General features: G+C 41.0%; 1 protein-coding gene across 1 annotated transcript in view; it reads right to left on the reverse strand.

The window, feature by feature from the left end:
* met (MET proto-oncogene, receptor tyrosine kinase) overlaps positions 1-17477 on the reverse strand; it is a 125748-nt gene that overhangs the window by 50489 nt on the left and 57782 nt on the right. Inside the window, exon 4 of the mRNA XM_060839800.1 lies at positions 143-277. Within this exon, the coding sequence (XP_060695783.1) occupies positions 143-277 (135 nt within the window). The remainder of the gene's footprint in view (positions 1-142; positions 278-17477) is intronic.

A 17477-nucleotide genomic window follows, 5' to 3' on the forward strand; every position in this document is an offset into this window, starting at 1 on the left:
GTAGAGTTACGGTCATGAAAATAACTTGAAATTATGTCACAATATGACGAACATAAGAATTTGAAGATGAGGGTGAAACAATCTTAAAAAAGCACACATTCAAAAAGACAGATAATGTATTTATGATCAAAATGTGACCTACTTTCTTTCCTGTGATGACAACAATGAAGCCTTCTTCTGATCCAGACTGTTCAACTATTACTTCAGGAGATACTGAGCTGGAATCCAACTGGAAATTTACGTGGGGTGTCAATCGCTCCGTTCGGGAAATCACCACCTGTAATGATAATACTTATAATGTGCCACATATTTGCTGAATTGACCAATGTTCTACATGCCACAAGCTATCACTATTGTAATGAAGTGAAAAGGCTAACTCAGTATGGTTGCAAAAGAACTTCAATGACCTCACCAGAGGAAAAAAATAATTGAATCCTCATACTGAACCCGTGGCAACTACTTATTGATTTCTATCTTTCTCAACAGCATAAAATCCATTGCATTTCTACCTCTCTTCTGTTCTGAAGTATACCCTTTGAAATGTTATCTCTGTTCCACTTGCCAGAGATGCTGCCAGAGCTGCTGAGTTTTCCAGCATTTTCTGATTTCTAATATACAACATAAAGAGCTATCTAAAGTAGCATCGGTTAAAGGTAGTAAAATCTTATATAAAACAGGGATTTACTCAAAACTCACTAGTCAAATTTAATCCAGACAAATAGCTACAAAAGTGTAATGCGCAAACATAAAGGTGCGGCACCCTCTCAATCAGTGAACCATCTCTGAATGCAAAGATGGTAACTGGTTATGATGAAGCAACAACAGAAGCAAAAAACTTAGGTACATAGACAAGCAAAACATACCATCTTAAACTGAAAAGTTCTTGTTTCAATTCCCAGGCAATGCTGAGTTAGCTGAACTGGTAATAGAAGCTATCCTAGAATCCATACAGAGTGGAAACAGGCCCTTCGGCCTAACAACTCCACACCAACCCTTTGAAGAGTAACCCTCTCGCCTACTCTATTTCTCTACATTTACCCTGACTAATGCACCTAACCTGTGGGAAGAAGCCAGAACACCCAGCAGAATCCCACACAGGCACAGAGAGGATATGCAAACTCCACACTGACAGTTGCCTGACACTGGAATTGAACCTGGGTCCCTGGTGCTGTGAGGCAACGGTGCTAATCACTGTGCCACCCCTCAATTATAATTCACCTCAATGCTCTGCTTGTCTTTGTTTTTGAACAGCCTACCAATATTTGTTGTCTTGGATGTTAGTGGGTGGCACAGTGGTTAGCACTGCTGCCTCACAGCACCAGAGACCCGGGTTCAATTCCCGCCTCAGGCGACTCTCTGTGTGGAGATTGCACATTCTCCCCGTGTCTGCGTGGGTTTCCTCCGGCTGCTCCAGTTTCCTCCCACAATCCAAAAATGTGCAGGTTAGATGAATTGGCCATGCTAAATTGTCCATAGTGTTAGGTGAAGGGGTAAATGTAGGGGAATGGGTCTGGGTGGGTTGCGCTCCGGCAGTTCGGTGTGGACTCGTTGGGCCGAAGGGCCTGTTTCCACACTGTAAGTAATCTAAATCTAAATCTATAAGGTATGAGCTGAATACCAAGTTTCCATCAAGGCCTCGTCCTGAAAATAGAGGCCTTCTCCATCCCCCTTTAATGTGGGAATAATGCTCCTGCCCAATTCTATCAGGAGCTTCAGATGTTCAGCCCAAGGTGAAGGAAAACTCACAAGAATGGTTTCAACGATGTGGAACTTCTGCTACAGTTTTGAGCAGATGGGGCTGTTCTCCTTTGAGAAGATTAAGAGGAGATTTGACAGAAATACTGATATTTGTGAGGGGTCTAGGCTTTTTATTACATAGATAATAGTTAGGAATTGACCTATGGAGGTCAAGCAGGGGAATGAGTCTAGAAGAGGTGCGGCTTCAGAGAGTAATTGCCTCCTTCTGCATTATAATGGAAATATTTCTATAAAATATGAAGTATGGCCATAACCGTGTGAAGATTTTAGCGTAGGGTGAGTTTCACTGGTTTCTGTTCCTTGTCCAGTGCACCAAAAATCCCTTCCTGCAGTAGTTAAACTCTTAAATGTGCACGTTTCAGTACTGTTTAATCTAACCATATTCAGATTCTGCACATACAGCAACTAAGTGTTAGACTGCATAATTTAGCAACATTAAGTCACAGATCATATGACTTTATAAAGTAAAATCAAATATATTCTATTTGAAATCAATGTTTATAACAGCACAAATGATTAAGCAAAACCATTTCAGTTATAGACTGATGTCTAACATTGGGGTCTTTCTCTGGCTTCAATATAATGTCTTGCTTCTTCTGTAAAAAAGGACAGCAAGAGTTACTTCAGTTTGAAGGTATCTCTTTATTGGCATTCTAAAGCTGAACTGTGCTAATAACTTGTGGAACTCTGGTTCATACTTGTAAATCAAGACCACAATGTTTCAGACAGTAATTATGTCAGGAGGAGGTACATGATAAAGCTAGGAGTCACCTTAGGACTTGAAAGCATGTTACTCTACCAAACAAAATTAAAAACGAATGTGTCTGGTCCTGAACAGTGAAAAAATGCTGTGATCTTTTTCGACACACTTACAATAAGCTCAAGGGTTTAGGTACGAGTATTTAGGATAACAAAGTTTTCTAAAAGAGCAGACCACTGGCAAAGATGACAGAACAATAAACTTTAATAGGGTTCAAGAAGGAATTAGTCAAAAAGTATGGTGCTGGAAAAGCACAGCAGGTCAGGCAACATCCAAGGAGCACGAGAGTCAACGTTTCAGGCATAAGCCTTTCATCAAGAATGTGGTGTGGGGGGGTGGGTGTAGGGCTGAGAGATAACTAGGAGGGTGCGGGTGGGGGTGGTGGTTCGGGGGAAGGTAGCAGGGACGGCGATAGGCGGATGCAGGTGGGGGTAATAATGATAGGTTGGAGAGGAGGGTGGTGCAGATAGGTGGGAAGATAGACAGGCAGAACAGTTCAAGAGGGTGGTGCCGAGTTGGAGGGTTGGATCAGGGATGAGGTAGAGGGAAGGGAGATTAGGAACTTAGTGAAGTCGATGTTGTTGCCATGTGGTTGAAGGGTCCCAAGGTGGAAGATGGGGTGTTCTTCCTCCAGTCGTTGGGTGGCTTGGATTTGACAGTGGAGGAGGCCTAGGCCTTTCATGTCCTACCTGTCCCTCTTCCTTCCCATCTATCCGCTTCTCCATCCCCTCCAGCCTATCACTATTACTCCTCACCTGCATCTACCTATCACCGTCCCAGCTAGCTTTCCCCAAGCCCCACACCCACCCACCCCCATTTATCTCTCAGGCCCTTTCCCCCCCACATTCCTGATGAAGGGCTTATGTCTGAAATGTCGACTGTTCTGCTCTTGCTGCCTGACTGGCTGTGCTTTTCCAGTGCCACACTTTTTGACTCTGACCTCCAGCATCTGCACTCCTCACTTTCTTCAAGATGCATTTACGTAGTTTTGTGTTAACAAATGGAACTCAAGATTACTAACAAGGTCTGAAACAATTACTATGGAAAGTATGGGCTAAGTGCTTTTCAGAGGTCTTCCCCTGGTTGCAATTTGTACCTTAGAGGGAATTTTAATGCCGTACAACAGGCAGCGATGGATAAGGTTGGTGGGGAGGGGGGAATTAAAATGTTGAAAAATCCAAAATCTTGCTCATACTTGTCTCCAACTTGCCCTGTATGTGTTTTAAGGGAAGGGGCATGCAAGCAAGTGACCAACTGTGTGAAGTGGACAATGAGATTTCTTGGATCTTAGGATAACTGTCAGTTTAATTGAGTCAAGGGACTACTGAATCCATTATGTCTACCTGGCCACATTGGGAATCTAATCTAACCTAATCTTTACATCTTCAAAGCAGATCATGCATTATGAATATTGCATCTTTAATAAATCAAACAGAAAGAATAGTATTTGAATACAATGTTTGCTGCTTGCAATTTGTCTTAAAAGTTAATTTTCCTTAACTTAAGGCATGGCAAAACATTATCAGTTCTGGTCAATTTGTCACTTCATATTTGCATTAATAATGCATTCTATGTGTTGAAGCAGCCTATTTACACGCACATCCAGATTGTGTTAGGTTTGCTTTATAGTCTTTGCAATGAAAAATATTTACTTACTAATTTTCATTTTATGTTATGAAGTTCTTCTAGGAATGAAAGTGATGTGGGCTTTGGCAAGATTTTTGGCAAAAAATCACATGAGAGGTCTCACAAGGCTGACCTCGACAATGGGTGCAACCTGCTGCATATTTTATGCATCTGCTGGGTGGCGAGCTGGGTATCTCACTAGTCAGCAGTGAGTTGTCAGTTAAACATATTAAATCCCTTAAAACTGCACATCTTGCCTCTTTTATATGCAGCTTTTAGCTTTATGAAACACGCCCGGTTAACAAAATGTCGCAAGTCAGAACAGGTACCTGATGATTTCATCCCGCTATCAGCTATAACCAGCTTCCGTGTAGCTCAGCATCTCACATCACAATCCATGGGCACTAGCCACATGTGCCACTCATCCCTTAGTATCTGCCAATTCCTTATGATCCTCATGGCAGCTCTCTGATCAACTTGCAACGACAGTTAGGATGTGCGGTCCTGTATTACAGGTTGCATGGCAACTAGCATTTGATAGGTGTATGCTGCAAGGATGCCAGGCTGCATCACAGGTGGCATCTCAGGGCTAATCGCTTGCTTTCTTAGGGCCTACCTGCATGCTCACAGCATCCATACCTTGTTTAGCCTTGTTTGATAGCACTTAGTTAAAGGTGGAGCCTAAATGCTATTAGCACTGCTGTTCTCTTTAATGCAGACACATAGAAGGCTGTTTGTCAGTAGGGGTCTGTTGGGTGGTGTAGTCATCTTGCTACACGGCACACCAAGTGTCAATCTAATACCCACAGAACATATTAGCTGCCTGCATAGCAAACATGCTACATGTTTATTCAACTAAGCAGCCATGTCAGTAAGTGAATGGGTACTTGTTCTCAGACCAGTCAAGGAGTAGAGGGGTGGAGTGGGTTACAGTGTTTGATCAGGAGGGCTCAGTACAATCTATCACAGATACAGTTCACACACAGGCCATAGTGGCTGCGATCACAGTCAAGGGATCTGTCTAGTTAGAGTGGAAGAGTAACAGTCAGTCCATTATGCCTATCACAAGAAGGCAGGACAGCAGGCATATTGTCAGTCAGGGAACTGCAAAACACAGCCTAACTTCCTTTCCCTGCTTCAATTATTTAGCCATTTCCCCTTAAAATATACATTGCTTCTGCTTTAACCACTTATTTGTCTGTGGTTTTGCCCTAAGTTGTTTCTTACAGTTCCATTTTGCTGATAATAGTAAATCAATGATCCATTGTTACTGATTTCTTAATAAGATAAAAATAATCTTACCCAATCACATCATCAGAATTCTTTATAGCTTTAAGAACATCTATTAAATTTCACGATCGCCTTCTTTCAGCTCACTATTTCAGGGCTTACCTCATGACTATATATTCTTAAGCCAATAGTCAATCATGCAAGTCTAGTGTTTTAATTAATGTTTCAAGATTAATCATTAATGCTTAGTGAAGCTAAAGATTTAGTGGTATTATTACTAAATGATGAATCCAGAGACACAGGAAATGTTTTGGGAACCAGGGTTCAACTTCTGCCACAATTCTGTTATTTGAATTTAACAAAAATCTGAAATTAAGAGTCTATTGATGGTCATGAAACCATTGTCAGAAAACAAAGAACTGTGGGTGCTGGAAATGTGAAACAAAAACAGAAATTATTGAAGAAACTCATCAGGTTTGGCAGCATCTCTAGACAGTAAGCAAAGTTAACCTTTTAGTTCTAGTGACCCATCTTGAGAACTATTAGTAGCTAAGAAAAGGCAACATAGGGATTAGGTAGAAAGACATAAGTGAATAGCTGGAGTGAGTGAGAGAAAAACAGTTAGGCATATAAAGGGCTTGACATGGACTGCTTTCAGCAAAGGCAACCCATTTTCATCTACTTGTGGTTCCCATTATCAGCTTTTGTTTCTCTCAGGCTCACCATTATCTATTCTTTTGTCTGCCTGTCTTTCTCTATCTCTCTGGGCTCCATCTCCACCTGTACGCTTAGTCCTTTCTCCTGCCTTCAGCATAGAAGTCACCTTTCCTTAGCTCCTAATAGTTCTGAAGAAAGGTCACTGGACCTGCAATGCTAACTTTGCTATCTCTGCACAGATGCTGCTAGACCTGATGACTTTCTCCAACAATTTCTGTTTTACTTTCGTGAAACCATTGTCACTTGTTGTAAAAAACCATCTAGTTCACTAATGCCCTTTAGAGAAGGAAACCTATCATCTTTACCTAGTTGGGCTGTTACTCCATATGTATAGCAATATGCCTGACTCTTAACTGCCCTCTAGGAAATTAGTGATGGGTAGTAAATGCTGGCCTACCCAGACACACCCACATGCACACAATCAAATAAAAACAAAATGGTGACTTGACAAATTTTGACCTTGTACAATTTTTTAATATGCTCAGAATTTTTAATTTATGTTCTTATTTATGAAATCCAAAAGGTCAATAGCATTTACCTTGGAAAGAATCTACTTTTGTGTGCATTATCAGGGAATTATGCATTTACAACCCTCAGACTCCTATACAACTTACTTCACTCTTCACTGTCATTTCATTCTGTGTATGCTTCCAATTCCCCATTTTTCGTTTCTAAATAATTTACATTTGTCTACATTAAATATCAGCATTCCACAGAGACCATTCCCTCCGTGACTCCCTTGTTGGGTCCACGCCTCCCACCAACCCTCCTCTACACCCCGCACCTTCCACTTTCACCACAGGAGGTGCAAAATCTGCATCCACACCGCACTCCTCACCTCTGTCCAAGACCCCAAAGGATCCTTCCATATTCTGCAGTGATTTTCCTGCACATCCAAACACCTCATCTACTGTGTCTGTTGCTCTTGATGTGGTGCCCATTGTGGATACACGGTGCCAACTTGCAGAATGTTTCAGAGAACATCTCCGGGACACACGCAGCAAACAACCCCACCTCACTGTGGCTGACCACTTCAACTCTCCTTCCCACTCCACCAAGGATGTGCAAGTCCTGGGATTCCTTTACTGCCAAATCCAAGCCAGCTGACGCCTGGAGGAAGAACATCTCATCTTCAGCCTTGGGACCCTCCAACCACATGGTATCAATGTCAATTTCATCAGTTTCTTCATTTCCCCTCCCTGCACCTTATTCAAGATCCAGCCCTCCAACTCAGCACTGGCCTCTTGAACTGTCCTACCTTTCCATCTTCCTTCCCACCATCCTCCATTCCGACCTATCCACATCAGCTCCCATCTGCATCTACCGATCACCTTCCAACTACCTTTCTCCTAGCCCCAACCCCCTCCTATTTATCTCTCAGCCTCCTTGCGCTGCCCAGCCCTACATTTCTGATGAAGGGCTTATGCCTGAAATGTTGATTCTCTTGCTCCTCAGATGCTGCTTGACTGGCTGTGCTTTTTCAGTGCCACACTTTTCAACTTTGATCTTCAGCATGTGCACTCCTCACTTTCTCCATGTCAGTCTAACTGCCCATTCAGTAAATCTTCCCATATTTTCTGCAGTTCTTAACATTATCTGTGGAACATCCAATTGTTGTATATTTAACAAGTTTCAACATTGTGTCTCCTATGGCCAAGTCCAAGTTATATAGAGGGGAAGGGGATGCAGAAGTGGACCCAGCATCAATCATTGAGTACATCACCCTCAGGCTTTTAGAATCTGCACTGTACTTATTAACCATAACTTGGGTTCATAGGTATCAACTGTCTTTCTATCCAAGCTGCTACAGTTCCTTTGCTACCACTTAACAAATATCTTCTGGAAATTCTTTGCAGTTCCTTTTATCTAGTGAGAAACGCATTTCAAAATGCTTAGTAATTTTATTTTGAATCACAGATTACAGGAATTAGATGAAGAAAGGCGAAACTAAGATATTAATCACACAAGGAAGTGTTTCACCCAAGACTGAATTAATGAAGCCTGACCCAGACCTACAAGTTTACCAGTCATGGAAAGTTTACCTTTCTTACAATCTGATGAGTGATTCATTTTCCAATCTACATTAATTCACCTGTGAAACAATTGCCAAATGTCCACATATGAACTCCTGGAGAGACCAAAGATTCAACTATATAATAAAGAAAGGTTAGCAATAGCAACAACTTCGGAGCTCTTCTGTATAAAAGAACTTCTCCAATTTCTCAATGTTTGCAGAGAAGAATGGGTACAGGATTCAACATTTCATTTTAAAGTTGCACAACCTTGAGCTTTAGGCTGACTTGGACACATTTGGAGAAACCTTCAAAACGAAATTGGTATACTAATTCAAATCAATTAATCTTAACATTTATGGGACAGAACACAGTTGGTTTTGGTCCCTTCAGTTTAAAAACTGCATGGCATGTCATGCTGCAATTACTGCCAGAATCCCATGGCTAGTATACAAGTTGAAGATGCTGTACTTCTGAAGATGATTAATCTTCATGTCTGGAACTATGAGATTTCTCAGAGTCTAAAATGCTCTGTTTATTTTTCATTTTAAATAACTTGCATTTATATCATGCTTTGCATGACATCAGGGCATTGCCATGTGCTTAACAGCCAAAAAAATACATTTTGAAGTGTAGTTACTGATGTAATGTAGAATATGCATTAGCCAATTGATATGCAAGGTTTCATAAACAGCAATTAAATAATTCTCCATATCTCTTTACAGATAAATTCTGCCCTAGCAAACATGAATAGAAAACAGAAAGAACTGCAGGTGCTGTAAATCAGGAAGAAAAACTGAAGTTGCTGGAAAAGCTCAGCAGGTCAGGCAGCATCTGTGAAGAGAAATTGGAGTTAATGTTTCGAATCTGGGTTCTGAGGAACAGTCACCAGACACCTTCTTGCTCTTCCTCAAATTGTACCACAGGATCATTTATGTAAACTTGTCCAGAGGTGGAGTTTAACATTACATCTGAAATACAGCACCTCAGACAGTGCAGTGCTCTCTCTAAGATGGTCTGTTTCTATGCTGTATGATTTATGACTCTATGAGGTGCTCAAATTTCTGAAGCTGGATTTGAACTATGCACTGTTCTTATCCTATTCTTTCACTGCTGGATGAATCAATATTAGCTGCACTAATATCTTTAAGCTCTAATGTAATTACTTTTGCTACAATTTCCTTCTGGTAATTCACTGTAATTTAAATCTGCAAAAATATTATTGTGATGTGCAAGTCTGAGTCTACTATAAGCATTCCTTTTCTGCAGTAAGTACCATTGTGATAATTCTAATCCTGAAAAAATAGATTGTCTGGGCTAGGTCAGATGCCAAAACATTAAAAAACAATCTCAAGTCATAACCTAAGTGACCATAAGTCTACTTGCTTCAAGTTTCCATGGAGCTGGGTTACATTTTTAACATTTTAATAAGGTTGCTCAGACTTTATCCCTTTTCCACCTTAAACTTTAGTCAATTGTGTTTCCAGAGCCTTTGGAAACTGATAGTGAAAGGGAGGCAAGACTATTGCATGGAAGAGATAAATATTCATTCATATTCATCCGGAACTTATGTCATTCCGAAGGAGTTGGAGTGCTTTCCCAAGCCCCTCAAGCAAACCTGTTTTCTGCTACATGCTTATGAACCTCTCTCCAGCTTCATAATCAGAAGCCTGACCTGCCCTGTTTAGTGATCTCCATAACCCCACCATATCTCTCTCCAACCCCTGCTGCGATAACCTCCAACCTGTCAAACCATGCTTTACTCATTTTCTTCTGAAATGATCTTTTCCCAAGCAACAAGAGGTGGTGGGTGTAGTAGTTATGTCACTGGACTGGTAATCCAGAACCCCAGGCTAGTGTTCTGGAGGCACAGATTGAAATCCCATCATGGTAAATGGTGAGATTTACATTCAACAAACGTGTGGGATTAAAGATCTAGCCAAAATGCTAGTGACACTATACAGCCTTCCATGCAATTAGAGCTTAGCTTGCATGATCCTGAGATTTTCAATTTTCCGGAAGCCAAACCTGTTAACTCCTTGGTGCCTGGGGAGAACCAGGTCAGAACTCCTCCATATGCTTCTAACTCCTGTCCCTGTAAATATCAGGGCCCATGTTTCCAAGTATCCTTGAAGTGAATGAACCATTTAAATCAGTGTACAAATGTCTAGATATGGCATGTTGTAAACTGAAAGACTTCCTTTCTGCTGCTGGAATTCTCACCATTTTACCATTCGGCTGTGCCTGCAGATGCCGAAGCCCTCAGCTTTGGAACTCCCTCACTTGATTTCTCTTTCCTTCTTTAAGATGCCCCTTTAAATTAACCTCTATGACCTCGTAATGGGTCACCCAACCTAATCTGTCAAAACCTGTCCCATTACTTTCCTGTAAAGTTTATTACTTTAAAAGGCTTATATAAATGCAAGTAGTTGCTTTTATTGTTGTTTGTATATTGTGTACTTGAAGAGCACAATATTTAGTTAAGATATTATATGCTGTGAACAAAGATGAATGAACTCTTTTGTTGGGATCTTTTTTTTAGGACAATGATTAATCACTATTTTTAGCAATTACAAGAATAAATCACACCATTGTAGCTATCCTCAATTACTCATGTGTGGCGTTAGTAATGCTGCCAGCACAGCATTTCCTTTCATCATTTTGTGACAATTCGATCTACTGTTCCTTTATTAAAATATCAATCAACCCATGAAAGAAGAGATGTTCAGATTTGTTAAATTTTAAGATCCTTGATCATGTCCTGAGTTCAAACTATTTTCAAGTTGTTTGTGAGCTTCATAAATAATTGTCTCAGGCATTTGGATGGGCTGCTAAGTCACAAAGCTACAACAGTTTACTAGGTAAAGTTAAGCAAGAAGAGATTCTGGAACCAGCAGAGACCATTAAAAAAAAGTTTGTGTTTTAGGGCCAGGGGAGCAGAACTGCTTTTGTTGAGCCCAAAGGTAAACTTAGGCTGTTTCTGCTCCAGTCACCCCTGTTTTCCTTCTACAAGCCCCACAGACACTAACCTACATTCCATGGAATAGCAGTTACTTCCCTCTAGCTTTTGGAAGGAAATCAAACAGAGGCATGCGAATAAAACTTGGAGATTGAAATACTGTATTCTGTTTCCTGGTGAGTGCTGGGGAGTCTTAAACTCAGTTTTCTATCTACTCAACCAGAGATAAAGGTCGCGATGCTAATAAATGGTGCTTCAGTGTGGACAGGAGAGCAGCAGAGTTGGAAATGTGTGGGGAAGGTGAAACCTGGAAGTTTACCGAGCAAGTCAGAATTCGTAACTGCGGATTAATTGAATGAGTAAATTTTAAATTCTGAATGTTGTATCTTGAAGCAGTGAAATGAGAGTAATGTGTATCCACATGCCTCATCCTCAGCAAATTTAAAGGGACAATGTTAGATATGGAAATTGGAGCTGTTCAAAGGAATATATTTTTTGCAGCATGGCAGGAAAAAATATCTGCTGCGCTTACCAGTTGAAAGTAGCTGGGAAGATGAGTAGCAAGAGCATGATGGATGCAATGTAGGAAGTGGTTTAATGAGTACATTTGCTGATATTACCGATCCTGTATTTTAAGCACCATTCCTCCTTCCTGTATTTCGCTACATGTTTCCCATCTCTCCATTCCACATAGCCACTCAATTGTTAGGAGCAGACAGCCTTCATTTTTAATGCTCTTTACTGCATCCTCATTTACTTCTCCTCTCTTTGACATTTATCTCTTTTCTCGTGCAAAATTGATGCTAATGTCTAATAGTCACCTTCACTCAAAGCACTGTATTATGTCCTTGACCTATTTACACATAGCTTGATCTGCAAACACCCATAAAATGGGTCATTCATCAGAACAGAACCGCAAGCCCTTCTATATTCAAATAAAGTTCACAAACATTAATATAGAACCCTGAAAAATAACGGCAAAGTCACCATAGTCCCACAAGGTTGCTCTCTCATTAGAGAGAGATTGCTGGTGGAGAGTTTAACCTGAAGGTCACCATGTCTAATGTGAAGGAAGAGGTTTAGAAGGTGGGACCTTCTTCGTAAGCTCAACTGGTGTGGGAATTGAACCTGCACTGTTGGTGTCACTCAGCATTGCACCCCAGCCATCCTACTGTACAGTTCTAAACAAAAATGGGATGACAGATAAATCTTTTGGGCCAGGTTTACAACTGGTCTTGGTTCCTTATCTTGGATTTTGGTTTTGGAAAGTTCAGGGACAGGAAAAACATTTCATGCTTTAACATAAACATTTGCAGCACTAATTTTTCAAAATATAATTTAAGATCACAAAAAGAGCAGCTTTTGCTCAGCATTACCCAAGTAAAGCTGAAAATGTGTTGCTGGTTAAAGCGCAGCAGGTCAGGCAGCATCCAAGGAACAGGAAATTCGATGTTTCGGGCAAAAGCCCTTCATCAGGAAGCTTTTGCCCGAAACGTCGAATTTCCTGTTCCTTGGATGCTGCCTGACCTGCTGCGCTTTAACCAGCAACACATTTTCAGCTCTGATCTCCAGCATCTGCAGACCTCGCTTTTTACTCCAAGATTATTACTCAAGTAAAAACTAAGGAGAAGTACAGTGATGAAACAATGATAAGATTGTGTCTTGGTGTTAAACTGAAAATTAGGACAACTTTAAAGTTTGAAAGAGAAGGTTTACTTTTCCTTAAATTTCTTTCCTTTGCCCTTGCAGCTGCTTTCCCCTGCTTTTCAGAGGAATCTCTGCCTGTATTACATAAATCTGCTCACCCTCTGTGGGGAAATGTTCCAATTCCATTCAGTTTCTTTTCACAACTTGTAAAAGACTGAAACTTGCACAGGACTTTTACAGAGAATAACTGCACAGATTGAAATAAACTACAAAGAGTTGTGATCACAATCTAGCCCATTACACAAAGCAACCTCCCATCCATTGACTTCATCTATACTTCCTGCTGCATCCCCAAAACAACCAATATAATCAAAGACCCCTCCCACCCCGGTTATACTGTCTTCTGCCCCCTTCTGTCAGGCAGAAGATATAAAGTTTTGCACACATGTATGAACAGATTCAAGGACAGCTTTTCCCTGCTGTAATCAGACTTTTGAATGGATCTCTTTAATGTTAATATTGATCTCTCTCTGCACCTTCTCCACAGCTGTAACATTATAACCTGCACTCTGTTCTGTTACCCTGATGCAATGTGTAAGAAAATCTGCCTGTAAAGCATGTTAGACAACACTTTTCACTGTATCTCAGTATATGTGACAACAATAAATCAAATCACATCAATATGGTGTTGACATGCTCTGCCCCTTTGGAAGGTCAGTTTTGAGTCCTTTAGGTAAACTCATGGTGTAGGAGAAAGTGAGGACTGCAGATGCTGGCGATCAGAGTTGAGAAGTGTGGTGCTGAAAAAGTACAGCTGGTCAGGCAGCATCCGATGAGGAGCATCAATTTTTCAAGCATGAGCTCTTCATCAGAAAGCTTGGTGTGTTAGCTACTATTTACATCTAACCTTTATCTCTTGTCATTGTTTTACTTCACCAACTAAGGTTTCTTTCTGACAGACAATTTTGATATTTAGTCCAGTTGTATTTGCAGTTATTAACACTCAGGTAGTTTTTGATACTTGTGATAACTGCGACTTTAACATTTCCAACAATTAATGCAAGTTATCAGGCTGTGAATTAAGTTGAAACTATTTGGCAATATAAGGTTAGATCAAAGAATAGCAGGGTGGTGCCTATAATGGAAAAAGAATGAATCAGCGAAATAATTAAAAATTGTACAATTTAAAAGCTCAGTATATTGCAGGAGGATTTGGCAATCATACAAAAAGATTGCATTGATCATGCATTTCATCATCAGCAGGAAACCTCAATTAAACTATCATAGAGGGTCAATATTATTAAAGAAAGGTGAAACAGAGAGTGCAAGAAATATCAAATAAATCATATATTATTTTAAAAGCCCATAGTTTCCAGGGATGAGCAGGCTAGGTAGATTGGCCATAGGATATGCAGGGTTACAGGGCTAGGGTAGATCTCGGTAGATGCTCTTCAGAGGGTTGGTGTGGACTGGACGCGATGGACTGAATAGCCTGCTTCCACACTATAGAGATTCTATGATGCTATCTATCTATGATTCTGTGAAGTAGGGATACTAGTGTAATTAACTAATCAATTAAATACACTAGTGATGGCAGGATGGAAGACTTGTTGTTGCTGCAATACATGTGAGTTGATGGACACCAAGATACTTCAGAGTGAACACATCCATTGTAAATGCTTCCAGCTCAAGGAACATTGGATTGAGTACATGAGCTGGACTGCAAGCTGCAGACAAATTACAAAGTAACAAATGCAGAGTTAGCTGAAGTAGACTGGGAAAGGTGTTTAGTTGAAAAGACAGTTGATGAAGAAGGACAAACATGTAATAACATTGTTTGTGACTCAGCAAAGATAAATCCCAGTGGGGAAGACGGATTTGAGGAAGGGACGGGACAATCATGGTTAACCAGGGAAATTAAGAATAGTAGTTTCAGAAAGGCAACCTTTGACTAATGGAGTGCTACAAGGATCAGTGCTGGGCCCACATTTATTTCCAACACCTTTCAATGACTTGGATAAGAAAGTGAACATAAAACAGTCAAGTTTGCAGATGACACAAAATTAAGTGGGACGCCAAGTGAGGATGACACATAGAGGATTACAGACAGGTAAATATAAATGTGGGAAAAAGTGAGCTTATGCATTTTGGCAGGAAGATTGGAGGAGCTACCCTTTATTATGAGAGGCACTGAACATGAAAGTAAAGATGCTATGCTTGAATTATTCAGGTCACACCTCGAATACTTTGTGCAGTTTTGGTCTCTTTAAGGAAGAATATACTTGGGTTGAAGGTGGTTCAGAGAAGGTTTACTGGTTTGGGCACAAGAGAACAGGTGTAAGTTAGCAAGAAACACTCTTTCCAAACAAGATCACTATCACACTTCTGTACACAAGAAGACGTCACCCTAAACACACTTTCTGCGGATGGGTGAACTCCCAGATATATGGTTGCATGTTTATCTCTAATCCAATGCCTCAGAGCACAATGGTTCAAGAAGACTGTACTCAAGGGCAGTTAAGGATGGTCAATAAATTCTGATCTTGCCAATGACATTTAAAACCCATGAATAAATAATTTAAAAAATGCAAAGGAATTGTTTTCACTTATGGGGAAGTTGAAAGGTAAATAACTGTCCAATAGGGAATCAGGAGAAACCACTTTGTTCAAAAATTGGTTGCAAAATGGAATGAGCTACTACAATTAGTTGAGATAACCAGCATAGACATATCAGACAGAAAATAAGAAAATGAGGTGAGGGCTGCAGATGCTGGAGATCAGAGTTGAGAGTGTGGTGCTGGAAAAGCACAGCAGGTCAGGCAACAGCCGAGGAGCAGGAGAGTCGATGTTTTGGCCATAAGCCCTTCATCAGGAATTAGAAAAGCATGTAAAGGACAAAGGAGTTAAAAAGTGGTGCTGATGGAGTCAGATGATTAGGGGGTGGGAGGCAGGAGCAAAAATGGCAGCATAGAACATTTGAGCCAATTACCTGTTTCTGTGCTGCAGATTCAATGTTATGTGATCACATGGAAGGTGAAAATGAATTTTTAAGCAAATTCTTTAAAAAAAGAGGAGATAGGGAGTGGCAGTGGGGTTTGAATAGGGAATTCCAAGAGAATGTGAAACTAAAAGAACTGTGGATGCTGGAAACCAGAAACAAAATCAGAAGTTGCTGGAAAAGCTCAGCACGTCTGGGGAAGGGTCATCGGCTCCGAAGGTTCTGAAGAAAGGTCACCAGACCCAAAATGCTAACTCAGCTTTCTTTTCACAGATACTGCCAGACCTGCTAAGCTTTTCCAGCAATTTCTGTTTTTGTTGCTATGTGGCTATGATCTAAGAGAATAAAGGCTGACAGCATAGCTACCAATAATGGGGCCAAAGAAGGCAGCAGTAGGGGGGCAGGGGAATACATAAAAATCTGGATTCAGAACATGACATTTTGGAGGTAGTTGTAGGATTGGAAGAATTAACATTAAACACAAGGAAAAGGATCTTAAGTTGGAAACTTGATAAATGGGAGCCGGTGTGAATCCATAAGACAATTAATGAGCAGGATCTGATGCAACAGAGGATGTGACAAAGAGAAGTTTTGATGAGTTTTGCAATAGCAATGTTATTGTCGAGTCTGAAAAAGTGAAAGACAGGAATAGAGGCTTTGCTAGGAGCTGGGCTGAGGCTGGTGACATTCGACACTCTTTATGTATTCAAACTGATGGAGGCTCAGCTCAAGGTCAAAGATAGAGGCGAGACAGTGGACAATCTGATTCAGCCTGAAGCAGTGGTTAAAACATTCTTAGAGCAGTGGGGACATTGACGTTGGCCTGAAAGCTGATGCAACCCCTTTTCCAAAAATTGTGGAATGCAATTTCTGTTTGTCCAGCAACCAAGTAGATGTTGTGAATCTAATGTTCCTTTAAAAGATGGGATCTCACTGACAGAATGGACAGCCAATTGAAGAGTTGGAAGCTCTTCAGTCTCCCTCAACAGTAGTAGAGGTCACTTCTGGGACTGCATTAGCAGACAGGGCCCCATAGAACATGCTAGGTAAAAACAATGACTACAGATGCTGGAAACTAATGTTTAGATTAGGCGGTGCTGGAGCAGTAAAATCGACATTTCGGGCAAAAGCCCTTCATGCTGCATACATTACTGGTAAGTGGGTTCTGGTGTTGTCTCAACCAAACAGGCATGGTCCACTAAGAGGGGTGGACATCAGTGAGGGTGGAGGAGGTTGCCATGAAGCAAGTATTACCACCAGGAGGCCACTCGAAAGAACACAGAACGCCTGATTAGCAGGGCATCTCCCCCCTCCACTGCCCACACCTGCTCCCTGCTCCCCCGCCAAGTCTCACCCACTCCAAGCCCATAGGGAAGTCTTTCAGTGATTGACAGATGGAGTCACCACACAGTGGAGGGTCTACTCACTGCTGGTAAAACACCAGTAGCAATAAAAAGAGTCATTCAATCGAGGCAACTTCAAAGGCTTGGTCAGTTTCTGTCTGGGGAAGGCTGCAGATATAATTTCATGGCACTAGTAAAAGATATCCACTCCCTGCCTGCCAGCTTGTTTCGAGGGACCTGGTAAAATCCCAGCTCACTGGTTGTGAATATGATAGGAACGTTTAAATGAATTATGAAGTGCAGGTTGGTCAGGCAGATAGTGAATTCTGAGGAGGGAGGATAAAAGGGGCTGAGATAACACTTGCAATAAATAACTTACTAGCAAGGATACCGAGTCATTTGGAGCGAGATTGAGGGAGGAGAGGTG

Source organism: Hemiscyllium ocellatum, chromosome 19, assembly GCF_020745735.1.
Source record: "Hemiscyllium ocellatum isolate sHemOce1 chromosome 19, sHemOce1.pat.X.cur, whole genome shotgun sequence".
NCBI classification, from domain to species: Eukaryota; Metazoa; Chordata; class Chondrichthyes; order Orectolobiformes; family Hemiscylliidae; genus Hemiscyllium; species Hemiscyllium ocellatum.